This window comes from Gopherus evgoodei, chromosome 7 (assembly GCF_007399415.2).
Source record: "Gopherus evgoodei ecotype Sinaloan lineage chromosome 7, rGopEvg1_v1.p, whole genome shotgun sequence".
Taxonomy (NCBI): domain Eukaryota; kingdom Metazoa; phylum Chordata; order Testudines; family Testudinidae; genus Gopherus; species Gopherus evgoodei.
The window spans coordinates 34,318,902-34,346,270 of record NC_044328.1 but is presented as its reverse complement, the minus strand read 5'-3'; the positions used below and the strand labels follow the sequence as shown (position 1 = coordinate 34,346,270).

Sequence of the window (27,369 nt, the reverse complement as noted above, 5' to 3'; positions counted from 1 at the left end):
TGCATGTTATTTTCTGGAAAAGATTATACCTGTTCTTGGCAGCTGTATTGAAAAAATGGGTCATGTCATATTTTAGTGATCAGAAAATTGAGAGCGAATTAATATCAAACCCCTGCATTTTTAAGTCTCTAAACGCCCATGTATGTAATGTCTAACCATAAATACAGTATGTGGTGGGTTTTTTATGAGAGACTGTAGCTGAACTAAAGACTTAAAAACCTATTAGAACAACTGTCTATTGACCAAATTTAGACCTGGATTAAATAAGTTCAACTCCTGTCGGGTGTAGCTGGATCACAAAACCAGTGTAAATGGAAAAGTAGCACAGCTGGGATCAGTTTGGCACCCAGTAGCCTCAGTTCTCAGCTGAGCCAAATTCACGCTCCTTGCAGCTTGGGGAAAGCTGCTAGATGGCTCAAAGCCACCTTTTTGCTTCCTTGATCCTGCACTGACTGATGTCCAGAAGGATTCCCAGCATAATTTAGAGCAGCCTCTAACTTATGCTGGCAGCAACCAGTCAGTGTCCTGGGGTATCTGGCAGAGCTCTGTGTGCTCAGGCCTGCTCCTAGCATGTCCCACCTCCATCATGCCCTTTGTATGAAGAAGTGAAACAAGCTGCATTGAGCCAACTAATCTAGCTTTGTGTCAGCTGTGGGATTCTCAGCAGGAGGAGTCCAGGGTGAGTCCCCAGCAAAGCAACCAGAAGAGGGACCAAGGATTTAGCATAATGAGTGTCCAGACTGAGGATGCAGAAAGTGGAGTGTTCAGAAAAAGAAACTTATAGAAGGATATAAAAGCAAGCCCGCCCCAGCCAACCACTTTCTTACACCCTTGGCCAACAGCTTGACAAAGTAGAGTGGAATCATCTTTGTTTTATTTTTTACTTTACTTTTTGTTTTCGTTCTTTTCCTTCTGTTCTTTGGTGTGTAAATTACATTCATTTCCCTCACCCAATTAATGCAATATCCATGTAAATTATGCTTCTACCACCTACTCCAATCTGCACCTCCCTTTATATCAATGTTGAATTTAACCCTATGGTTTTACTATTTGTAACACATAGTTATATTTTAGATGGAGCTGTTAGATTATTTTATCAATAGTCTGTATTGTTCATACCCAAAATACATACATTCTTTTTTAATCTGAAGATTATTTACTATAGAAAACTGAATGTTTTGTTAATATATAAAAAAAGCAGTATCGTAGAAAATGAGTTCCTATCCAGGCTGGTAGAAATGATAGCAGAAGCATATTCTGTCTTGTTGCACAAAGTTTAAGATAACAGCTTCAGTACTAGATAGTTACTCGTGTCAGTTTACACAAATCGAGACAAAAATATATTTGCTATCTTTATCTGTAAGTAGCCTTCCTTTTGTTACTTTGTGACACTAACTGTAACCTTATGAAACATAATGTTTGTGTGTGCTAGAATTCTATATTAACCTGCTAATTATTTTTCTGTATGGCTCCCTGTTTTTAATTATTTTTAAGAGATGGTGTGTCGTTGCTTTGTTTGATGGTACCTTGATACTGTGGTGATGGACATCTTAAAAATGCTTATGATCATAATAGATTATAGCAATGTTCTTTAGTCCAGAAAAAAAAAAAGCCATGACCAGAAATTTACCAGAGAAACATTACGGTCAATGAATTTATTATTTAAAGTTGGCTACAGTGGCTGCCGTCATAGAATAGAGTCAGGGGAAGGGTTGGTTACATTTTACCATTTTTCTAAGTATCCTTTTCAAATATTAAGTGAACCACTCCACAGTGATACACAATAATTTGCGTGTGACTGAAATTGAAAAATATTATGAATGTTCTATATAGTGAGATTGTTTTTCTCCTCTTTCTTCCCCCACTTTTTCTCTGTATTTTTTAAAATACCGACACCTGAAGTTATGCCTGAATCTGTAACAAATCAGTGCAAGGGATGGGTGAAAGGAGATAAGTGTGAATATATTTTTCTCATGTTTTTCTTTTTTTCCATTTTAAAATCTATTGGGTTGTGAATGATGTATTACTTACTAGGCGTATTGTCATATAATTACTGAACTACTTGTTTAGGAGGCTTTTTTAAATTTATTTTTAATGACTTATAAGGGGTGTCTAAAATCCTGCATAGGCATCTTCTTTCTTTGAAAGACTTTTTTTTTTCTTCCTTTAAAGGTTGGATAACACATTAGAGGAAATTATATTTAAGCTGGTGCCTGGACTTCGAGAACGTAAGTTTAATTAGTTTTGCTACCTTTTTTGCATTATTGGAAGCAGCATTTCTAGTGATATTTCTGTATTGTTGATCTGAAACATCACTTTGCTTTTGTTTAATGTTAACTAGAGGAACTTCAGCGTGAGATCGAATTTTGGAAGAAAAACAAGCCTCCAGAAAATGGACAAGGTGATTTTTTTGTTGTCATTCTAGCTATAAATTTAATAATGTATCTGTTAAGTAATATCATGACTCCTCCATAGGCCGCAGTTCTCTGCAAATACTTGTGTTTGTGTACAGTTCCATTGAATTCAGTGCTTGGAACTACACTGCATAAAATTACGCCTTTGCGTACATGTTTACAGGATCAGGGCCACAGTACCCTGATGTTTGTCTATTCAGCAATTATAAATTTTTAAATCTAACAATTTCATCCTTATTTTTAGTTGCATTTCCCAATAATATTCCCATGTTTGAGATTCATACTACTTTCTCTTTGAATTCTTCATGTCTTTTATACTTGATGTTTTCTACTTTGATCCTAGTTATAATCAACCAGCGGTAAAACATAGAACTACGTGAGTCTTTATATACAGATTAATTTCTGTTGTCAGATTTGGCCAGCTGTTAAGTGGGAGGCTGTCAAGAATTAGGTTTGACAAGTAACAGAAATGTTTTTCTACACGTGCTAAACAACTGCTTTATATAGATTCCAGAATGGTTTCACTAGTAGTCTTAAAAATCTTTGAGAGTCCTTTATTGAGCTAAGTAATACAGAAAATTCAAGGGTTTTGTATTCTCTAAACTGGCTTCATGATTTGGATGCCATAGCATGTTTGACTTTTTGTAAACCATTTAAAGACACTCTGTCAGTCCAAAGAGAGATTTATTATGCTATATGAGGATCATCTATTTCAAAGAGACATTGTCAAGTACTCTTTTTTTATAATTTTTAATATATTTTCTGCTTATAATATCCTCTTTTCAGTTTGAAAAAATAACGTTTCTTACCTCACTAGTTTTGTACATTTGGCAAACATTACAAGGGCAACCTCAGTTTTTTCTCTTAATACCATTATTTTAATGTTAGCCTACAGAATAGTTTAGACAAAATTTTACTAGTCCACTACAAAGTACCAGATATAATTAGAAGTACTTATTAAATAAACTTAAGAAAAATATTTGTATTTATTAATTTTTATTAAAGATAAACAGAACTGTTAAAAGTGTTATTTACTCATCATAATGATCCATTAAAAGAGGGGTGTCACATTTACAAGATAAAGGAATATAGCAGAGTCAAGAAAATACACTGTAAATTACCAGTTACTGTAAATTTATACAGCTAAAGATTGTATGATGATATATTTTTAATCAGTTCATCCTTCTAGATCTTCCTCAGATAGTTCAGTTGTTAATCTAAGGACTTATTTGCTTTGTAAATCAAAGTGTAGAATATAAAGGGGTTATGTAGGCTGGCAACTTCCATCTCACCATGACGAAATCTTGGTTGTCATCTAGGCTGGAAAGTTGCCTGCCTTTGCTGCTCCTGTGTGGTTATTGTGACATTTTGGGGATCACCTAGATCAGTAAGGGGTTCTGTCACCACCTGTCTTGTAATTTTGGGTGCCTTACTGCTATGCTATAAAGAGCTCAAGAGTTTTGACACCCGTAGCCAGCCTACAAGCATTAAAGGTCTCAACCCTGGCTTCCACCTGCCTAGTTACTCCTTGTAGGGCTGATCCCACTAGTCCTTCTAGTCTTGAATCTCCCCCAAATCAGTCTACCGAACTTCTTAATTACCGGACCCTTGGACTTTTCTTCTCTGGTTTGTCACCGCTGAAGGAGTGAAATCTGCCCCTAGTCATGAGTTCACTTTGGCACACACACTCCACACAGTTTTCACAACAAATTCTTGTTTGCAGTAAAAATAAACCAAAGTTTTTGCTTAATAGAAGATCATAAATTCAAAGATGAAATAGAGAGGAAAAGCAAACACACGTTACACAAAAAATATACATAAAGATGCCGTCTCAGTCTTTACACTTCTATATTAGTTAAATTCCCTTTTCTAATACAAGTTATCTGTTGCCTCTGAACAGTTGCCAAGCATATACCCTCTGTTCTAGAGGGGATCTCATGTTTCCCAGATAGCACCCAGCTTAGATGCTGGCCCTCAGTTTTTGAATAGCCTTCACTTCAAACCCTCCTCTCTTTTTAACAGGGTGTGCCATTTTGTTCTGTTTTTCTTTCTTTCTTTCAGGCTCTGGTAATTCATGGTTACACAGAGCAGGGGAAACTCCCTCCTTCCTTAGTTTTCTTTACAGTTTAAATGTCTTTCCATTAACTTTAATGATCCACCATTGTATCTTCCTGGCTGGACAATGGATGGGTATTTGAAGTTGGTTTCATGTAAACAATTAACCTGGAAGGTGCCTCTCTCTGCCTGATTATTTCATCCTCTGTTCTGAGGTGATTCTGTAGTTGCACCACAGTTATTACAATTTTCTACATAAATATATAAATATACACGAGTGCATTCATAACCATAAGCTGCATACATATCTCCTAATAAAAGCAGCAGAGAGTCCTGTGGCACCTTACAGACTAACAGACGTTTTGGAGCACAAGCTTTCGTGGGTGAATACCCACTTCGTCGGATGCATGTAGTGGAAATTTCCAGGGGCAGGTATATATATGCAAGCAAGCTAGAGATAACTAGGTTAGTTCAATCAGGGAGGATGAGGCCCTGTTCTAGCAGTTGAGGTGTGAAAACCAAGGGAGGAGAAACTGGTTTTGTAGTTGGCAAGCCATTCACATTCAGTCCTCCCTGATTGAACTAACCTCATTATCTCTAGCTTGCTTGCATATATATACCTGCCCCTGGAAATTTCCACTACATGCATCCGACGAAGTGGGTATTCACCCACGAAAGCTCATGCTCCAAAACACCTGTTAGTCTATAAGGTGCCACAGGACTCTTTGCTGCTTTTACAGATCCAGACTAACACGGCTACCCCTCTGATACATATCTCCTAATGACCATCAAGGTCAGAACATTACAGGCTTTCATAAAAGACCTTACTTTGGCATATATTTATACACAACAACATTGTATACAACCAGTTGATTCATTAGCTTATTCTCTGGGGTTCAGACACACCCTGTTCACCCTGGAAGTGTCTGCACCCTGATTGTCACAGTTGTTACCTTCTTTTTCTTCTTAGGTATCTGTGGCAGCTTGCTTGTAGAGATCGACAGGATGAGTGGAGGTGTGCTTGAGCAGGGTAGCAGAGAGTGTGAGTGAAGGGTGATCACTTAAGAGTTTTATACCTGTCTTTCTATTTTAATGAAATTTTAGGAAAATACACCTCTTTCAGGCTTGTTTAGATTCAAGGTTGGCTGCAGTCATCCTTTCATGGGCTCCATGCCTGGTTTTGGTCACACTATCAGCTTCTGAGCAGGCAGTCTGCTTAATGAATTGCTCTAATTGCTTTTGTTCTCTTATCCCCAGATAATCTTTTTACATTAGAGTTTTTTATCTCTATTTATTTATTTATTCAATCCATTTCCTGAGAGCAAATCTACACTTAAAATGCGACAATGCACAGCTGAACTACAATAATGCTTTAGTGAATACACTCCTATGCCTATGAGAGAGTTTCTCCCATTGGTGTAGTTAATCCACCTCTGTGAGAGGAAGTAGCTGTGTTGACGGGCGAACCTCTCTCACCAGCATAGCGCTTTCTATACCGAGGGTTAGGTCAGTATGACTATTGAACAGTCCACACCCCTGATTGATGTAGTTATACCAAACTAAGCCTGTAGTGTAGACCTGGCCTCAGAGATTTCTTCAGTTTCTTTAAGGTTCAGCAGGAAATGAAATTCTGTTTGTAAAAAGTCCAAACATTCTTTATATAAACATTTTTAGTTTTATAGTCTTTTTAAAAATTAAATAACTTTTAAAGAGGGTCTCTTGCTTAAATAGTCATTACAGAATTTATTGATTCATCATCATTTTTGGAGAGATGATTCTTTTTGTCTTCCTGAGTTGGGGGAGGGAGTTGTTACATATTAAATATTTAATCTATCTCCCATCAATATAAATATTCCATACGTAAAAGACTTCTTAGATTAGAAATCAGTTTAGCAAGGTTATTAAATTTCAGGTTGGTACATATAGCATTTTACCATAGCAATGATACTAGGAAACCATATTAAATGTTTTTCATTCACTTAGAATACTTGCAGATATGTCGTTTCAACATTTAAGAAATAAGCAAACGTTTTCTATAAGGCATTTTTCCTAGAATTTCCAGAATGAAGATTTTAGAGTGATTGTGAAAGAAACCCATTTCATTAAGGATATTTCTAGCATTCTTTTGTTTGGATTTACTACAGGGGTTTTTTTCTTGGAAAGAGGAGCTTGGAGAGGCCCTCTATACTTCTGGGTTTTATGTCTTTGATAAGGATCTTCAGTGTTACTTCTTTCTGAAGTCCTTTGACCAAATTGTATTTAACAGTTGCAATTGTTACAATTAAAACTCCAGTTCAATATTCTATACAGAGTATCAATCACAACAACCAAGTTTACATCCATTTTCCAAAACATAGCATAAAAGGAATTGGCATAGAAAGTTAAAGCAAGATAAAATTAAAAATGCAGCATTTCCAAGTTTTTGTAAACGCTCTTAGAAGTCATAAGTTATCCCCCTTGATACTTGGGGACTTGTCCCTGAGGTGACAAGAAGCAGAAGTTATTTTAACATAAATAACTAAAAACATGTTTGTCATGCTCACCAAGCACCCTGGCTATAATCTGCTTGTAACTATATGTTAATACTCAGTAAAGGCACAAGCAAGTTTGTTATGACCTAATGTTTTAAGACTACGTTATAATAATTTTATTAATGTCAGTAGTGTGAGGTCTGTTCACCACAAGTCTCAAACTATCAAAATATGCGTCCATAGAGCCACAGATACAGGGTCTTTCCGTTAGTGCAAAGGTGACCTTGGGCTGAGGGAGTCTGGATCTGCAAGACACTTCTGAGTCCAGATAACAGGTTGGATAGACATGTTTACATAACAGAAGCATTTGGAATAAGTTATACACCCAGAAAGTGCTTAGAAATCTGCTCTGAAAAGAAATTAAGTATGGATTTCTTACTGAATAATTTCACTAGTGTTGCTTTGTGGTACTGGCAGCAACTTAATACTGTCATGTGTGAAGGATTTTTCTGCCATGTGTGATTTGGTTCCTTTGAATTGAAGAAATGTCTTGGATACTGATTCAGTATTACAAGTCTAAAAAATATATATATATTTTTCAATTGCATCAAGTCATGCTTTAATAGGTTGCTTGTACCAGATGCCTGGACAGTTGCATAGACAAGATCATAGTTGAAATAGCTGCAAGGATGTTTCTGGGAAATAGCATAGAGCTCTTAAGGTCTCGGGGGTGGGGAGTTTGAATTCCTATCAGGGTGTTCTGAAAGATATTTCTCTTGCACATGTTCCTGGATTGTTTATCTGATTGGAAGTTAGCTAATTCCCTAGTGTCTGGTATTGGAAAAGCCTTAACAGGGAACCCAGATCCCTTAATTGAAGCTTCCTCTATTATTCAGCATTAGTAACTGCTAAAAATTAAAGTTATACAAGGTTTTGTATTTGCTGCAGAAGCCGTGAAGCACAGATAATTCTCCACAGACGACTGTTTATCATATGTACTTTGCCTGTTTGAAGAAAGGGGTTTAATTCCTGGAATTTCACAGAACTTTCCTTGGTAGTTTGATACAGTATATCCTGTTAATAGATTGTAAAAAGTAGCTGCAGGGACAAATAAAAATGTGGTTTGTTCAACTAGAAAACGTGCCAGTGATTTAGTGATGTCTTTCAGACATCGAGTGATCTTGTTTCTGGCTTGTCTAAGATACTTTTCTTTCCAAAAATTTGGAGTAACAAAAGTGGACAAGGTGAATAAGTTACTATGTCTGAAAATATGTGCATTTATTAATTAATTACTTTAGGCATGAGAGATTGTTTTCCGTACAATTTTGACACTGGTTTCACATTTTAACTGTTTTATTCATGTATGAGTAGTTTGAGGTGGAAACACAAAAACATAATATAACCTGATTTAACAGAGTATCAGAATAGGCAAAAAGCAATCCATTCAAGTCACTTGTTTCTCATAAGTCAGTTTTTGCATGCATGTGAATTGGAGTTGATAAATCAGATTATTTAAACTGTTCTTTTGTCCTACTTTCATTCTTATTTCTCAATTTTTATCAGCTACTCATTTTTCTGTAACTCATGTCAGCACTTTATTAGTCTTGATATCTTGAATTAGTGTTTTGTGCCTGCAGTGAACAACCTTTGCTAGTAACTTCCTAAATAAAATAGAGAGACTCCGAGAATGCCACTATCAGGTGTATATAATAGATGTGTTGTATGTTGTCTTCCAAACTGGTTAAAAGCTAAGTTAGTTAGAAACACACCATTTTAATTTGCTGTATGATTAGTGGTGTTTGTATTACAAAAACACTCAGAGGTGCCTGTTAGGATTGGGGCTCTAACGGGGGGAGGGTTAGGGGGCTTTAGGGGGAGGGGGCTTTAAAAGTGGGAGGGCTATGCGCTTTTTACCAGCCGTAAGTGCGAGTGAGAGGTGAGGAGGGGGCAGGGATGGGGCTTTAGGGGGAGGGGGCAGCATGAGGGCAGGGGCCTAAGGAAAAGGGGCAGTGTCTCGGGGGCAGTGGCAGAGGAGGGCTCCAGTTAGCCCGTCTCTCTCTCTCACACACACATTCTTTTAGGACACTTCCGCTGATACTGGGCTCTATTGTGCTGGACACTGTAACGTACATGGTAGGAGACACGCCATGCCCTGAAAAGTTTACAGTGTAAATTAAGATGTAACAAGTGGGTGTAACAAATAAATGGAAGGAATGGGTGAAGGAAGATAAAAGGTAACAGTGATAAGAATACATAGTTACGGAGGCTATGTCTTCACTGCAAAAAAAAAAAAAAAAGTGTTTGTGTATGGGGCGGGATCGTGTTTGCAGCAGGATATTTAACACATTAGCCGTAAAATCCTAGTGGAGACAGAGCACCTGTAGATTTTACTGCAAAGTCAATACTGTACCTCCACCTGTGGTTGATCTTGTCTAGTATACTTAATGGTAAAAATATAGTGCTTTGTCGTCTCTAGGATTTTACTGTAGGATAGCTAATGCATGTTTTGCATAGTTAAATGTTAGTTTTTCATAGTTAAATGTCTTATTCTGAGATGTGAGCTTTATTAATTACAGGAAGTATACACACAAAAATAACTACCATAATCATTACTGACCACCTGCCTAACCACTATCTGTAAAGTAGAAATCCTTTCTGTGCATGTAAAATTGTAATTTCAGTAGTAAACCTCAATTTTCAGGGATTGTAAATTGAGCAGATTTTAAAGAATCCATTGAATGAAATTCAGTCCAATAGCATATTTTTAAAGAACATATTTTGAAAACCATGCCAGATTTAAAATAATTGAACCAAACATTTTAATGCATTTGGGAGAATTTAGCTTTAAGTATATCTTTGATTTCATATCTGTATCTCTGTGTGTATGTTTGAGTGTACTCATTCATTCCCAAGCATTGCAAACTATTCCTTTTAATTGTATGGTACCTGAATAATCTGATCTTTATATTTTACAGATGAAAGTCCAAAAGCTGACAAGTCCAAAGTAGATGAAGAGGATGATGAAAATCAAGATGATAAAGATTATCATAGGAGTGATCCACAGATTGCTATTTGTCTTGATTGTTTACGGAACAATGGGCAGTCAGGGGATAACATAGTAAAAGTAAGTTGTTGGAAAGAATCTGTGCTTCTTATTATTTCCTGACAATTTGGATAAACTGCTGTTGAAGAGAGTTTTGCAGTGTTCATGACCTATAACCATTTCCATTGTCACCATAACAAAATCCACTCTTAGTTGGAGCATTAGAAAGAATCTTGCCATTTTCACAATTAGCTCCCTATAAAATTCCTCATTTGTGATTAACCTTTTCAATAATCTATAGGACTAGCACATGTCTTGGTAAAGCAGGATGAGAACTGGAATACCAAATAGAAATGTACACTATAGTATTACATTACATTACATCTGCTTCTGCTGTGGTTTGTCCACTTACAGGAGCAGGCTGACACATCTTCCCATCACTTTCACAAAAAAGGTATTTAGTATTTTCAACCCAAGGATTGCTGAGTACTGAGGAACTGAGAGCCAAATCTCCTGAGCTATAAACTTGGTGTTGACACTAACTTGTTCTGTGATCTTGGGCTAGTCACTTTTCCTGTTTGAAAAATTGAGATGATGAGGCTTTCTTACCAGTCTTCCAGCACTTAGGGTATTTTCTTACTCTCACTTCTGAGCCCTTCCTAAGGGGAGGAAGCTATTTAGGAATCCTTGCCAATTTTACTGTCAAATTGTCAAACTGCTGCACAGAGAGAATCATAAAAGGGTAGATACAAAGTACTCACCCAGTCAAGTACTATAGAATGTTACGACTAGGTGTGTATTTTAAACAAGTATGCTCAATATTTGAAACTCTTTACTCAATAGAAAAATCTTTGTTCTGACCCAGGGTCAGCAGAACTGTGTGTATGTCTGTGTCCCTCCCTCAGCTCAGTATGTCGCATGTTGCAAGAAGTGTCTCTTTCTTCCAAGAGAGGTTTCTGTGTTTTGCAGGTTGGATGAAAAGTGTTAATCACAGAGGAGCTAGGGTCTGCAGTAACAGATCAAATCTCAACATTGGGGCCTTAGAGAGTTTTCACTGGATTATTTGAGAAGGGTTTTAGTCTTTTATGAGCCAAAGAGGTTTCAAGAAGTGTTCCATCTGTTCAGCTATCATGTGACTCTGTCCCTTTCCTGTTAGCCTGTGTCCCTTTTGTATTTTCTTCATTTCAGTATTTTTTAAAAAAAGTACAAAATACTGATACATTGGAAGAACTTGCTTTGTCAATGTTGTTGATTCCCATAAAAGAAAGTTAAAAGCAATGCAATAGAGGACCAGCAGAGGGCTAGACAAAATGGCTTCCCGAAGCCTGAGATGTAAGGGGTTAGCAAAGTAAACTGCCTCCATCGACTTCCTGAACCTACTAATTCCTTCCATAAAACAGAGCACAGGGTTTCAGAAAATGAAATCTCCAAGAAAAAAAATCAGAACACCTACTCCAGAGGTAGAAACCAAGGGTAAAATCCTGGCAGACGGTGAAACCCAAGAAAAAGAGGCTAGGAAAAGAAAAGACAAATCCTCTCGATAATGTACTGTCAGTGGCAGAAGTGAACTTGAACAGGAGTACTCAGGTATCCAAGGAATCGGCTAAAGATTACACAGAAGGGACTTCCTGAAGTCAACAAGAATGAACAATTGTGAAGTAACTATGTTAATGTTAGAAGGGAAATAGTATGGTGTTTGCTTTAGAAAATAAAGGATTATAGGGAATGGGTAGGAGTATCCTAGGGATGGAGGAGATTGACAATAGAGAAGTAATAGGGAGGAGCCCTTAGGCTCACATGTAAATTAAGTGAGCAGATGATAATCCAGAGGTCGGCAACCTGTGGCACGCGTGCCAAACGTGGCACGCGTGCCGATTTTGAGCGGCACGCAGCCGCCTGCCGCGGTTCCGGCCCCCAGCCCCACTCAGTGCCCCCACCCACCCTTCTCCCCTGCAAGGGCAGGAGGCAGAAGCCTGGTTCAGCTTCCCCCTCCCCTGCTTGTTCCTCCAATGTGGTGCTTTCCTGCCCCACCCCCTCTCCTGCACCAATCAGTTGATGGCCCTGGCAGGGGGGAGGGGGAAGAGCGGCAGCGTGCAGGCAGCTCCGTAGAGGAGGCAGAGAGAGGTAGGGACGGAGCCTTGGGGAACGGGGTGGAACAGGGCACATCCCTTTCAGCCTCCTGCCATGAGCCACTCAGGGCAGGGGGCTGGGAGCACCCACACGAGCCGAGCACCGCAGCCCTTTGCCCTGACCCCCCCACACACTCAGCCTTCTGCCCTGCATCCCCCCACACCTTCCAGCCCTCTGCTGTGACCCCACACACACTCAGCCTTTTACCCTGCACACCCCCAGCCCTCTGCCCTGAACCCCCGCCGAACACACACCCAGCCTTCTGCCCTGCATCCCCCCCACACCCTCTGCCCTGACCCCCCACACACACTCAGCCCTCTATCCTACACCCCCCACACCCTCCAGCCCTCTGCCCTGACCCCCACCCACACTCAGCCCTCTGCCCTGCCCCCCACACACACACTCAGCCTTCTGTCCTACGCCCCCAGCCCTCTGCCCTGACCTCACACACACACTCAACCTTCTGTCCTACACCCCCCACGCCCCCAGCCCTCTGCGATGACCCCCCCCACACTCAGCCTTCTGCCCTGCACGCCCCACCGCCCCACGCACTCAGCTTTATGCCCTGAAGCCCCCATGCCCCCCAGTCCTCTGCCCTGACCCTTGCACCCCCTCACACACCCAGCCTTCTGCCCTGCACCCCCTAGCTCTCTGCCCTGAACTCCCCTCCCACCCCAACAAACAGCCAGCCCTCTGCCCAGCACCCCCACAGCCCCATCTCTCTGCCCTGCACCCCCCCACACACACATTCAGCCTTCTGCCCTGACCTTGAACCCCCCCACATACCCAGCCTTCTGCCCTACTCCTCCCACACACCCAGCCCTCTACCCTGACCCTTGACCCCCCCACACACACACCCAGCCTTCTGCCCTACACACCCCAGCCCTCTGCCCTGACCCCTGAACCTCCCCCACCCAGGTCTGGGGTCCAAGCCACAGGCTCTGCTCAGCCTGCTGCCGGCCTTGGTGAACAGAACCCCAGGCTGGCAGCGAGCTGAGCAGGCTGGCGGTGTAAGATCAGCACTTTAATTTAATTTTAAATGATGTTTCTTAAACATTTGAAAACCTTGTTTTACTTTACATACAATAGTTTAGTTGTATAATATAGATTTCTAGAAAGAGACCTTCTAAAAAAGTTAAAATGTATTATCGGCACGCGAAACCTTAAATTAGAGTGAATAAATGAAGACTCGGCACAGCACTTCTGAAAGGTTGCCGACCCCTGTGATAATCAATCCCTGAGGATGAGGGTCAAGGTCCCATAGGTGGAGAATGTACCATTTTTGAATTACAAGAGAAGCAGCCCAAGTATTCATGGGGAGAGTACCAAGGTTTAGAGTTAAGCAAAACACTTGTTTGGAGAGTGATTTATATGCTATGGTGGTATTTTGGTTTTGGATTTAAGCTGGGGGAAAGCCAGGAGTGGGGAGGCAAAGGGGAAGTGTTATAGGAAATAGCTAGGGAAGTTTACAAACAGAAATCAAGCCATATTCAGACAAACTATTGTGACTGCAACACAGGGTATGGCTACATTTGGAATTTCAAAGCGCTGCCCCGGCAGTGCTGCGGGAGCGCTGCTGCGGGAGCGCTTTGAAGTGTGAGTGTAGTCAGAGCGGCAGCGCTGGGAGAGAGCTCTCCCAGCGCTGCATGTAAACTACATCCCTTACGGGTGTAGCGTGCAGCCACGCTCCCAGCGCTGCTGCCCTGATTACACTGACGCTTTATAGCGCTATATCTTGCAGCGCTCAGGGGGCTGTTTTTTCACACCCCAGTTGCAGCGCTGTAAAGTGTGAGTGTAGCCAAGGCTACAATTAGAAACCAGAGGCATGCCATCAAACAGCTAAAAAAAATCACAATCATTTCAAGTTTTTTAGTAAGCTAAATAATTATTCTCATTGGCTCTTCCTTTTAAATAACATCTTTGAATGTCAAAGGGCTAAATAATGTCATTAAAAGGGGAAAAGTTCTGGATGAATTTAAAAAACACGCTCTTAGATTATTCTACTTCAAGAAACATTCTCAGGAAGGGTAAATTATGGGCATGAAAGGTAATTGGTTTAGGCAGATATTTTTTGCTTCAGCCAAAGAAAAGAAAAGAGATGTGCATGTATTTGCTGAACATGTATGTTTCCACATTAAAGACCAGTTTAGCTTGTTGAAGGGCACCATTGCTGGGTTATTAATAAGAGTGGCTCAGTGCCTCCCAGTTAAAAGCCAATTTTTTAAAAGATTTTTAAAATTCTGCAGCACTTTAGGACGAGGAAATTATACCTGGAGGAGACTTCTGTTCCACACTGATTCTTTAGGGGGATAGACCTGACAAAATAGTCAAGAGGGGTAGGAAAACAGGTGTAGCATTGACTTCTCTGTGCTAATAACTCAATCTTGGTTTGTAGGACAGAACTGCACCAGTGGGAAAAAGACTATACATTTTATTCACACCTACACTAGGCTAGATTTATTGTTTCTGTCTAAATCCTTAATGAAGCAGATAGGACCTGCACAAATTGGCACCATTACAGGGTCAGATCGTGCACCACTGAAAGTAGTATTTGATAGGTGGAATTAGGTCCTAAAGATCACTTTTTGGGGGAAAATGAACTGCTTGTTTCTCCAAGACAAAGATCGGGTTGCAGCAGTTAAAGAGGATATTGTTCAATACTTTCAGATTAATGGGAGATAGGTAAAGCTGTACTTAGGGGGCCATTTGGATAAGCAGAACTCTCAGCTGAAGAAAGAAAGAGCTTAAGAATAAAATAGAACTAGAATAGGAGATAAAAAGATTACAAGACCGTCATAAACATAGGTTCAGAAGAAGAATTTCAACAATTAACTAATATAAAGGTAAATTGAATATGTTGATGACAGATGCCACTGAAAAAGCCTGTAGATATCCAAAGAAGATGTTTTATGAAAAGGGAAATAAAAATTATAATCTTTTGGCTCAAAAGCTTAAAGGGATTCAACAGCAATATGTTATTCCAGTAAGTAAAAAAAATTAGCAAAAGATAATTACACACTCTAATGAAATATGTGCTACTTTTGCTACTTATAAAAATCTCAGTATGTCAGATTCATAGATTCTAGGACTGGAAGGGACCTCAGGAGGTCATAGAGTCCAGTCCCCTGCCCTCATGGCAGGACCAAATACTGTCTAGACCATCCCTGATAGACATTTATCTAACCTGCTCTTAAATATGCTTTCATGCTACAATTCAAAGAGTGGTGGGATGGACCCATATTTTTTTTTTCTCTGGCTCATGACCGTAGAGAGGGTAAACTCTTAAAAGCAGTGATTGTCATAATATGCTTGTACAGTTCTTAACACAATAGGGCCCCAATTCTAATTAGGCTTCTGGGCTTTACTGTGTAACAAATAAATTAGTAGTAGTAGTAACTATAGATGGACTCAGTCCTTTCACAGTATTTTCTGCAGCCTATTTCCCTGAACGTGGTCACATCTAATCATTCAGGAAGGAGACCTACACTACATCTAATGCAGGGGTTCTCAAATTGGGGGTCGGGACCCCTCAAGAGATCACGAGGTTATTACATGGGGGGTTGCGAGCAGTCAGCCTCCATCCCAAACCCCGCTTTGTCTCCAGTATTTATAATGGTGTAAAATTATATAAAAATTTATTGGAGGGGTCACACTCAAGAGGCTTGCTATATGAAAGGGGTCTCCAGTACAAAAGCTTGAGAACCACTGATCTAATACTTTAAATAAATAAATAACATAATACAATATCAATAAATGTTAATAAAAAGCCCAGTTACTTTGTCTTATTACCTAACTCTCCCCCTCCTTTTTTTTTTTTTTTTTTTTTAAAGTAAGGGTTAACAAAATTCAGAATTGTGTTTTCTTTAAAGGGGAGATCTCAATCATTCCTCCTTTCATTTCCCCAATCATTAAACAAAATGTTTTTAATCCTTTGGTTCCACTCATAATACCAATACATGTGTTTATAGAGGCTACCTTTGTAAGGCAGGCCAGAGTTGGGCGGAAAACTGCAACCTCATCAAATCTAATATCATTTTGGACTTCCTCTAGGTAGGGAATCCTGGCAGTTGCTTTTTTGTATTTTAAAAGCTTTCTTTTTTTTTACTTTTGGTCTGCAACACTAGTGGTGGACCATGCCGTATACATCCAAGCTCTGAAGCTATTCAGAATACCTGTAAATAGCAGACTTGCCAAAGATAAATTGATTAAGCAACTTAGTTAAAGAAATAATAGAGGAAGAAATCTTAGAGGCAATAGCAGGCATGAACTATGATAAAACTCCAGGACCTGATGGTGTTCCAGCTGACTTTTACAAGGTATTAGGGTCCCTTGAGGGGTACGTTTTGCCTTTTCTGTTAAAGGAGGAACTTCCACAACCTATGAAAGAAGCTACTGTTGTTCTTCCTAAAGTTGGAAAAGATCTTACTTTATACACTGTTGAATCACAACATATTTTAGTAAAAATATTAGCCTAGCCGATTGCAAAACTCCATGCCCTCAGCTATATAAATCCAGATCGAACAGATTAATTAAGGAAAGACAAATGTCAGACAATATCAGAGGGTACTTGGAATTATCCATAATGCTGAATCAAGTAAAGATCTGTTTCTTGTATTTATCACTTCTTGTAGAGAAAGCCTTTGATAGAATTAGAGTGGAACTTTCTATTTCAAATCCTGCCCCTTATGGACACTGAGTCCCAGTTCCTTAAATGGATAATTGCTTTTTACACCAGTCCAGAAACAGCTGTGCAAGTTACTGGGGTTAAATCACCACTGTCTGAATACACAGAGGGACTAGGCTAGGATGTCCATTGTTCTCCTTTACTTTTTTCACTGACATGGGGCCTTTTGCACAAAGGAACAATAATCTTATCACAGGAATTTTTAATAATTGGAGATATACCAATCTCCTAGAACTGGAAGGGACTTGAAAGGTCATTGAGTCCAGCCCCCCTGCCTTCACTAGCAGGACCAAGTACTGATTTATGCCCCAGAGCCCTAAGTGGCCCCCTCAAGTATTGAACTCACAACCCTGGGTTTAGCAGGCTGATGCTCAAACCACTGAGCTATCCCTCCCCCCAAAAACTTGCAGGAACTTATCAGAAAGAATCTTTAAATACGAGTAATGTCATATTATTTTTAATTAAGCCAAATATTTCCTTAAAATTAGTTTCTAAAGAAATCCATGACTTTGGGAAAGTGTCTGGAATTTCAAGGTAAATTATTGTCAATTCTGAATGCTAGCTGTAAATTTGCCAGATTCTGAAAAGTCATTGCTCCAGAAAACATTAAGGTACAACTGGGCAACAAATTCTATAAGATACCTGGGAATTTAAATTTCAGACAGCCTAGAAGAGCTCTATGATTTAAATGTCAGACTATTCAGCAAATAAAAAAGATGTGGAGTACTGGAGGAAGTATTGCAAGTTGGTTAGAAGAACAGTCACAGTCAAAATAACCGTTTGCCAAGAATATCTTTCTGTTTCAGAAACAGCGAGGAGTCCGGTGGCATCTTAAAGACTAACAGATTTGTTTGGGCATAAGCTTTCACGGGTAAAAAAACCCACTTCTTCAGATACATCTGGTTGCATCTGAAGAAGTGGGTGTTTTACCCATGAAAGCTTATGCCCAAAAAAATGTGTTAGTCTTTAAGGTGCCATCAGACTCCTTGTTGTTTTTGTGGATACAGACTAATAGTAACCCCCTGATACTTTCTTGTTTCAAAATCTTTCCGTGATTATCTCAGATAAAACCCTTGCAGGAATACAAAGGATGTTGTTAAAATTTATGTGGAACAAAAAGAGACCTAAAGTGAGAGTAGATTCTTTATACAGACCCATTGAACAGGGTCGGCTAGCTGTTCCAAATATCTATGGTACGTACTATCAAACTAGCCAGTGCAAAGCAGTAGCAGATTGGGGGTGCTCTAACCCAGCCAAACACCAGGCTATACTGAACAAGGAAATTGTGGCAGTGTAAATTTCACCAGCCTACCTTGGCTTAGTAAAAAATCATGCCTTCCAGAAATTTATATACATCTTTCATAAATTAATAATAAAACTAAATAAATACAGGCAGTACTGTAAAATTAGTTAACAGTAAACATGCCTACTCTAATAAACATTATTGTACCAAAAGTTGCATACATGCTGTTTATGTGAGGGTGCTTTGTTTCAAAATATCTAACACCCCTTCTCTGATATGTTCCTTTAGGGTTTAATGAAGAAATTCATCCGCTGTTCTACACGAGTGACTGTGGGAACCATCAAAAAGTTTCTCAGTTTAAAATTAAAGCTTCCAAGTTCTTACGAGGTAATTCCCCCTCCTTTCCCCCCCCACCCCCCTGCATAATATTAAATTTAAGCTTCAGCTAAACAAAGGCTTTTTAAAATAACTCAGTCAGTGGGTTCAAGGCAGTATTCAGTCTCTGGTGCAAAGTTTCCTAAACCCGGAAATGAGCCATACCCTCTGAAGGGCACTTAGCCAATGGAGCACCCAACTGCACTTGCTACCTGGGCACCTTCATATAAATTATTGCTTGTTGCTCAGCTTTGGAGTGACCATCGTTTTATTTTACCAGTAAGGTTAAGATTCTGTCACAGGTATTTTTAGTAGAAGTCAGGGACAGATTGCGGGCTTCCGTGAACTTTTGTTTGTTGCCCACGACCTGTCCCTGACTTTTACTAAAAATACCCTGGGGAGGGAGGGACAAATAGAGCGCTGGTGGGGGCTTGCAGCTGCTCCAGCCCTTCCACTGCTCTTGCAGCAGGGACTGACTCAACCCCAGCCAGCTGTCCAGTGGCCCCAGGGCTAGCCACTAGTCAGCTGTTCCGGGGGTCACCGCTCCAGCGACGGAGGCTGACCCAACCCTGGCCAGCTGCTTCAGTGGCCCAGGGCTAACAGCTGCTCCAGCCCTGCCACATAAAAAATCATAGAGGTCCTGGAAAGTCACAGTATCCATAACAGAATCATATACTTATGTATTAGCTATCTTTTCAGTTTTTTGATATACAGGTATATGTTTTCTCTTCTTGCCTCCTTTTATATGGTTAGTAACAAAAGTGAGCCCTATAGCTATAACTGCTGGGAAAGGAGGAGTGGTGATTAGACACCACCTGACCAAATCATTCTTCAGTTTCATTAGTGAGCCTTCATTTTTACTGTGTAATGTGAAGAGGCCTAGTTCTGATAGACTAACCTATTTTTAAGTATTTATATGATCTCCATTACAATAATATCTGAACACCTCATAATCTTTAATATATTTTCCCTCACAATACCCCCGTGAGATGGGGAAGTAATATTCATCTGGCCAATGGAGCAGCTCCTCTGCTAAACAGCAATAGGAAAATTTCTAAAAATTCTCAGTCGAGATAAGACCTAAGAGAATAAACAAGGGACCCCACAATGTCATTTTTGTAGAAATGCTTCTCACAGACTCTCTCACTTCATCACATTGCTTCCTTCTCCTGTCCTAAGTCCTCAATTTAATGAACAATGGTATTTGCATTTTTGGGTTATTCTTACATTTTTTAATAAGCAGGAAAGTTTGATAATCATGGGTGTATCCTTAGGACTAAAAGAGTATTGCAATGTTCAAAGCATCTTCCAAGGCACACTGTAAAGCTTTTCTCTTTACTCAGGTGACTGTACAGAATTAGTAAAATCAATATTTTAGGGGGAATTCATCTGCATTGACATTTATCAGCATGCTATTTGAGTCAATGTATGGTTCATGCACTAAGAGTCTCTGGTGGGATTATTAAATAGCTAAGAGATTCACTTATGGTTTCATTTAAAAGTAACAATTTCATATCTGTTGGACTCTGTCATCATTTTTTTAAAGCTGGATGTACTATGCAATGGTGAAATCATGGGGAAGGATCATACTATGGAATTCATCTATATGACAAGATGGAGACTAAGAGGCGAAAATGTGAGTACTTTTATGATTTTTACGTATATTTATGGTGTGCCTGTGTTTAGATAGATTTCTTTATAGAGTTTGTATGGCTTCATGGCTTGGTCCAACAGGTGTTCTCTGATCTTTACAAAATCTGTATTTAAAAATTAATCTCTCATACTCTCCAGATTAGACTTTAACATTCAGAATTCAGGAATACAAAGTTTGAATATACATTCTAATTTTGAATTCTTAGGTGAAATATCTAAAACCACAAACACTTAGTCATCATGGGAATTTCAGTTGAAATAGTATGATCCCTTAACTTGCAAAAGTCTAGGAGTTTCTGTCCAATCATTCTGTATTCAAAATGCTCTATCTGTAACAGGGGTCGGCAACCTTTCAGAAGTGGTGTGCTGAGTCTTCATTTATTCACTTTAATTTAAGCTTTTGCGTGCCAGTAATACATTTTAGTGTTTTTAGAAGGTCTCTTTCTATAAGTCTATAATATATAACTAAACTATTGTTGTATGTAAAGTAAATAAGGTTTTTAAAATGTTTAAGAAGCTTCATTTAAAATTAAATTAAAATGCAGAGCTCCCCAGATTGGTGGCGAGGATCCAAGCAGTGTGAGTGCCACTGAAAATCAGCTCATTTGCCAACTTCAGCACACGTGCCATGGGTTGCCTACCCCTGATCTATCATATGATGGGACATTGAGAAATCATTCAAGCCATCTAATTATTTTGACATTCCTTAATTCTATAGTCATGTCATGTACAGTAAACATATAATAATGTCCACAACAGATAGGACAGCTAATGTTTTTCCCCCACATATATAGTTTAGAAAAGCAATAGCTATCTTGGTGAAGGTCATTTCTTAGGGATCAATGATCAGATTGAGTTAATAACCCTTAGTTTTGCTTTGGACCATTAACTACTCTCATTTGGTCAGTAATTCTCAGAAATCATCTCGTTGCCTGTTGTATTTATTTTATCTTTCTTTTATATATTCATTCATGTTATATGTGATTATATATTCTTCTTTACTTTGCATTGTGTGCAAAAGTGGTTGCATTTCAGTGCAAGGGGAAGCTGACCATGGGTTCAGTTAAGGTTAAGTACTGGTGTAGTTTTACTGAGCTGCATTAAATTCCAGAGCCCCAGCCCCTATCACGCTTTTTTTCTGATTTACAAGTACTCACTGTGGCATAGGCAGAGGAGATGGGATTAAGCACAATGTTGATCGAACAACTCGCAGATTTCTTCAACAGTTTCACCTTTAAACCTAGTAAGACCTTTAAAAAAAATTAATTTCTCCATAGCAAATATTGACTAAGTTTGCGGACAGAATATTGCACTGAGATTAAAAGGGCTATCAAGAATGCAATACTGCACCATCAGAGAGTGTTTTAATCTAAGAGTAGTATAGCCCTTGAATCCAGTTTGTATTTGTTTTACTAACCTTCTGAATTTTGTTAACATTGCTTGTGCTCTAAAGAAATATGAGGAGAAATGAGGCAATAACAATAACAGAATGCATTCATGATGGCTGAACTACTGCCTCCTGTCAGCACATGGATTCTTAGCAGTTGTATTGGCTTGGAGGCAGTAATGTATACTATTTGGTCAAATGCCCATATTTGCACCAGCTTAAATTTAAAAAAAAATTAAAATAAAAATGTTTTCTTGGATATATATGATGTTACTGAAAACTCAGTGAAATTTTATGGAACATTTATGGTCACAGAGAATCTCCAGCTGATGCATTCGCCTTTTCCATTGGATAATTATAAATTACTCTTAATAGCCAATGCTTGCAAACCAAAACTAACAGAAAATATAAAATGTATAATACTATCATCTTTGAGGTAGCTCAAGTCTCTTCAGGGTGCTATTCCTGACTGGGTGAAATATTTCAGAAATTATGTTTTTGGTAACAAACTCTCCAATTATTAACCTGTTTGGAAACTTCTTTTTGGGGAGGAAATTATCAAGAAGGTTATAGTAAGACAGCTCCAGAGACATCTGCTGTTCTCTGGTTGTCTAGCCCCTGGTCAAGTTGGCTTTAAGCCAAAGTGTGGTACAGAAGCGATAATGGTGGTTCTTTTGATGGATGAAGATCAGGTAAATCCATTATCCGTGTCTATGACACTGTTCACTGTGAGTTTCTGTTAACACACCCCTGGACACTAGGAGAGCAAGATATAGTCTAAGAAACAATGATAATTTACTTCTTGGAAAATGCATTCCTATTTTAAAAATAATTTTAATTCTCTCATTTGAAACAAAAAAAAAATTTAAATGATTGATGATAAATGTATGTGTCCAGTTGTGGATGCCTCTTATCTGATCAGAAAATCATCTCCTCCGCAGTTTCGGTGTCAGAACTGCTCATCTTCGCAAGTCTGCTCACAGGATGGCACTTTTTATCAGGTAAGAGGCACTCACGACTGTACATATTACAGATCCTGTCAACATTTTAATTGTAACTCATCATTGTGGAGGTTTTATAACTCTATGTTCCTCTGAACTAAAACTTAACATATAAAGTCTAAGTCTTCTATTTGTTCATTCCATAAAGCTTGTATTGAATGAAGGAAGTACACTCAGGAGTTTTAAGGCTTATGATTTTTTAAATAAAGGCTCTTTATCTTCATGCTTCAGTGCATATGACGATCACCAGCAGGGTGTTAAAAGACTTCTCCCACTCTTCCCTTTCTCCCCTTATCCTCCCTCATGATAATAGTGCATGGTTAGGGACTGCATGGTACCGCATGGTTAGGGACATAGTGGAAATTTATACCTCTATAAAGTATCCAAAATTGGCAAGTAAAGAAATGTTAGTTTTTCTAATGGTGTGTTCCTTTTTATACTGCTTTAAATTTGGAAGTGGGCTGACATCCCAGCTTCATATCTCTCTAACAGAGCAAACCAAAACTCCAGATCTAAACACCCCAGAACATGGGAATTGAAAACTGAACAAAACTTTCTCAAATTTTCATATTGTTCACAATGGGTGTTCTAATTTGGCCTATTTTAAAGATTTCAAGCTGCAAATTTGGATCTGAACCTGGTTTCAGTATTTGATTTGAGCCCATCTCTATTACAAATGGTTGTTTTTTAAAAATGACTGAAGTATGGACTAATATTTTTCTTACATGGAAAACCAAAATTAATGATCAAGGGTCAAATTCTGATACAAATGAAACTTTGCAATTGTGCTGACTTCAGTTGAGTGACTTGGGTGTAATTGAGGGCAGAATTCAGTCCAAATGAAAGGGTGTTCTAGAAAAACATTGCTGTTCATGCATTACAATTTGTATTTGTTCAGTTAGCTCAACATTTTTAGTGGTATGCAGACTTTGTGCACAGGAGTTTTGAATACAGTATAGTCTCATACTAAATTTTAGGGGTGTAATTGTCCTCAGTGCTTGTGTGTAATTCCCATTAATGTTAATAGAAGTTAAGTGCTTGCGTTCAGAAGCAAATACATAGTCTGCAAGACCAAGAAAAGTGTGAAAGATTCTTATATGTTAAATGGGATGGTTTCCATTTTTCTCATGTAGTAATCATATCCTGGACTAAATAATCTGATATTGAGTTTATTTGAGCATATAGTTACTACTTATAACTAGAACTCACTTACGGTGCTTTCTGTCTTCTCACCCAAATACCCTTGCTACTATAAATACCTTTGCTCTAATTGTCTGATTTTTCAGAATTCCACATCTACAAGCCCACAACAATTATGATCTCTCCAGTTTCTGACCCTTTTTCTACCATAGTGAGAAAAATTCATTAACTTCTTGCATAAGTCTTGAATGCAATGGTTATTCTTTTTTTGGTCTCTGAGATTCATCTATTGTATTTGAAGAGTTAAAAAAGAAGGCGATTTTTTGTTGCTAATGATAATTTTGTAAAACCTCTCAGTAATTCCACCCACCTAATTTAAGAAGTCTGTACCTCAGCTGTGGTCCCTTCTGCCATTGATATCAGAGGCTATTTGAACCCCATGCTGACATAATAGAGCATTCCTGATTTTGTGTTAGAGAAGCTCCAACACCACGGTAAAGTTATGTGGAGAAAACATCAGACTTCAACTGAAAAAATATATATTATATAAATGGAACTTTCAGCAGCAAGTGACTACAAGTTCCACCTTCCTTACCTAATCACAGTGCTCCTCAATTTATGTATCCGAATGGATGTGTTGCATTTTTGTGAATGCAAGATTGAGAGCCATTGAAAATGCAGCCATAAATGAATATGAAGATAAGGAAATTATTTTCCGGAGATTTCAGTCCTCCTTTCTCATGAAATCAAGTGACTCTGGTTGACTTGACTTTCAAAAGAGTTGAGTAGCTGCAGCTTGCATTTTTTAGTCCTGGTTATAATGGGAGCTGTTGGCTCTCTGTACTTCTGAAATACCAGGCCAAGTATATCATCTTAGAATTGATTGGATTAATATGAGATAAAAACATCTTATGAATGTTTTTGTCAAGAATACCTGAATTATTTCTAGGATCACACAAGTGTGGTTCCAGTATGTCATATGTACAATGTAAGTTATATAGCATATGTATTGTGTATGGATGATATAATTATAATCTGACTCCTGAACTCACCGTGGTATAAGAGACTTTTTATTATATTTTTGAAAACTGGTTGTGGATGTAAATTTTATTGAAATGTAGAAAACTATATTAGTCTAATGTTAACCCTAGAGGTAAGTTTTTAACTTTCCTTATGGTACGGTTTAAGTATATCTTGTTTGTATTTCATATAAACCATGCCTTCATGTTATCCTTGTTTGTCTTTTTTTTGTTTGTTTGTTATTGTGTCTTCCTTTTGTTTTTGTTTCTAGTCTTACCCTATGGTACTGCAGTATCGACCCAGAATTGACTTTGGTTAGACCAAAGGGCCGGATCCTACTGAGATGAATCCTGCACTATTTGTTACCCATCGACAGATTGCACAATGAATGGATGTGCCTGGATTAAGGGGACACAACCAGATTTTCAGCATGCAAATAAGGACATTGTCTTTCTTAAAATTGTCAATTGCAACTTTGTTGTTTCTGTTAGAGCAAGCCAAGTGCCATTCTGCTACTGAAATGTGCATAAGATATTTGTGGTATCCTAAAGGTGTGCTGCAAGTCATAGCCAAAATCATGACATGTATAGTCAAGATTCAGAAACTACAGAGCATTTTGCCTGCCTGTTAGAAGAGTTTTCTAGTCCTAATGTTGATTACACTAGCAAAATGGCAGAATGCTCATTCCATGTGGTGTTACAATTGTCACATATTTACTATTTTACTGATTATTGTTGTATAAATGATAGAGAACTGTACAAAAAGTTACGGATTATACCTTCAAAATATTTTGTATAGAAAATATATTTAGAACAGTGGTGATTGTGCCACTACATTTTTCTTGTTAAGTTTCCATGCGTCCAGGTATAGCTCGCCCATGAGTGTGCAACAATCCTTTTGCAACGAATGAAAATTATCCTTACAACAATATTAGAACATAGTAATTCAACTAAGCCATTTTAAATTGTCTAAATAGATTCTACCAATATCACCTAAGAGCACCATAGCCCTTGTGAGTGCAAAATTGTCTGATTTGCCTAAAGATTGGAATTTGATATACAACTATTTAGGATAATGGCAGCTGGTCAAATTACATTTCTTTTAATAAAGTCAGTGTAAAAGTGAGGTTAAAATCATTTAATGTCTAATACAAAGCAGAAATTCCTGTCTCAAAGTACACCATATAGCAAACATTTATATATCTTTTGTCACTCTGTTGCCATTCACATTAAGGATTTATTTTTAAGATTGGGTTTAGATGTGTCCAAGTGTGGCATATAATAGAGTAAAATAATACAAACTAACTTATTTCAAAATACATAGCTTTAATGGCATTAAATTTCTGTTAAGTTTATCTGGAGTTCAGAAGCTATTGCACATTAACTTAATTAGTTATTGTCGCATCCTAATGCTAGTTCCATAAAACTGGAGATAATGCAGTATAGTAGATAAGCAGTCTGATGAAAATAGTAGGCTGCTCAAGGTATTTTTTTTCTCAGACCTGGCAGTGGTGAGAAAAAAAAGGGATTTTTTTTTTTTTTTTGCCTTAGGTATCACAAATATAAAGATTCTAGTGAAAAAAATTGTATTAAGGTTTCTGGTAACATTGTAGGGAGCATTATATTTCATGCATTTTCTGTAGTCTTCCATTGTCTTTGCTCAGTTTACAAGTCAGAGTGGGTTTTTTATTTCAAACTCTGCAAAGATACTTACAGTTCAATACTTGGTATAATTTCTACTTAATGCACAGCTACCAGCATTCCTACTTACTTTTATATGACTTTATGTATTCAACAAAAAGGAGACAAATTGACTCTCAGAAGCTACTATAGAATGAACTAGTCGTGCTTAGAAAATCAAATAAAAAACCTAAATAAAAAAAAACAGGATCAAAGCATAAAAGATAGACGATGGGAAATATCTCCTATTAAAGTTTGGTGGCAGTACAATTTATATGTCTAGGACATGTAAACAAACATGCATTACAGGTGAAAAGCTGGCCCCTGAAGTCCATGGGAGTTTTGCCATTGACTTTAGTGAGAACAGGATTTCATCCTATTTGTAAACACTGAGTCAGATCCTACCTTTGTGTTCCAAAAGCCACATAACAAGGGGGAGTAGAGACATTGCCCATAGCATTCTGTTAAGGAATCCTGCCATTGCAGATGAAGATTGCATATATACAGGGTGCCATGGGAAACACTCTGATACTCCCTTCTGCAGCACAGTATGCTGGCTGATATTGGGGCTAGTTGGGCCATACTGGTGATAGGAACAGATGCACTTGCTGGTTGCAAAGGCTAGTCTCCTCTTGCCCTCCCAGTCCGTGGCACGCTCATTAGCAGGTTTGACAAGGTGCTCCATGTCTGTAGACCCCAGCTCCTACACGGAGCCTTAACAAATGCAGTGGTGCTCTTCATAGACACAGAGGTCTACCTACATGGATCAGGTTTAGAGTGGGAACCAAATTTTTATTGCATATCCATATTATCTGCATCATACTAAATTCCTTTATAAAGAAGCAATACGATGTTGTTTCTAAATATTTACATGTATGTACAAATGACACCTTACAATTTTTATATCCTTCACATCATAGAAGTGTTTTTATGCCAGGAGTATTTTCAAGGTGGCGTCACATTAAAACGAAAGGTTTGTTTCAAAGCTTTTGGTTTCAGTTTGTCATAAAATGTAATAGCAATATTTCAAGTTTAATTTTTAGTTGTTTTGGGAGACACAATGTATTTCTTTAG

General features: G+C 38.4%; 1 protein-coding gene across 6 annotated transcripts in view; it reads left to right on the top strand.

Annotated features, from left to right (window-relative positions):
* The window catches only part of PCGF5 (polycomb group ring finger 5), a 90,800-nt gene extending 65,035 nt beyond the window's left edge, over positions 1-25,765 (top strand). For 4 of the 6 annotated variants that reach the window (XM_030569210.1, XM_030569208.1, XM_030569207.1 and 1 more), the window contains 7 exons: positions 2,173-2,228; positions 2,342-2,401; positions 9,916-10,064; positions 18,329-18,427; positions 19,962-20,051; positions 22,397-22,456; positions 24,888-25,765. In XM_030569210.1, the coding sequence (XP_030425070.1) occupies positions 2,173-2,228; positions 2,342-2,401; positions 9,916-10,064; positions 18,329-18,427; positions 19,962-20,051; positions 22,397-22,456; positions 24,888-24,935 (562 nt within the window). In that variant the 3' untranslated portion in view covers positions 24,936-25,765. Of the gene's footprint in view, positions 1-2,172; positions 2,229-2,341; positions 2,402-9,915; positions 10,065-18,328; positions 18,428-19,961; positions 20,052-22,396; positions 22,457-23,742; positions 23,791-24,887 lie in introns of those variants that run through there. The other 2 variants (XM_030569211.1, XM_030569212.1) reach the window with 2 other exon arrangements.
* The last annotated feature ends 1,604 nt before the right edge of the window (positions 25,766-27,369 follow it).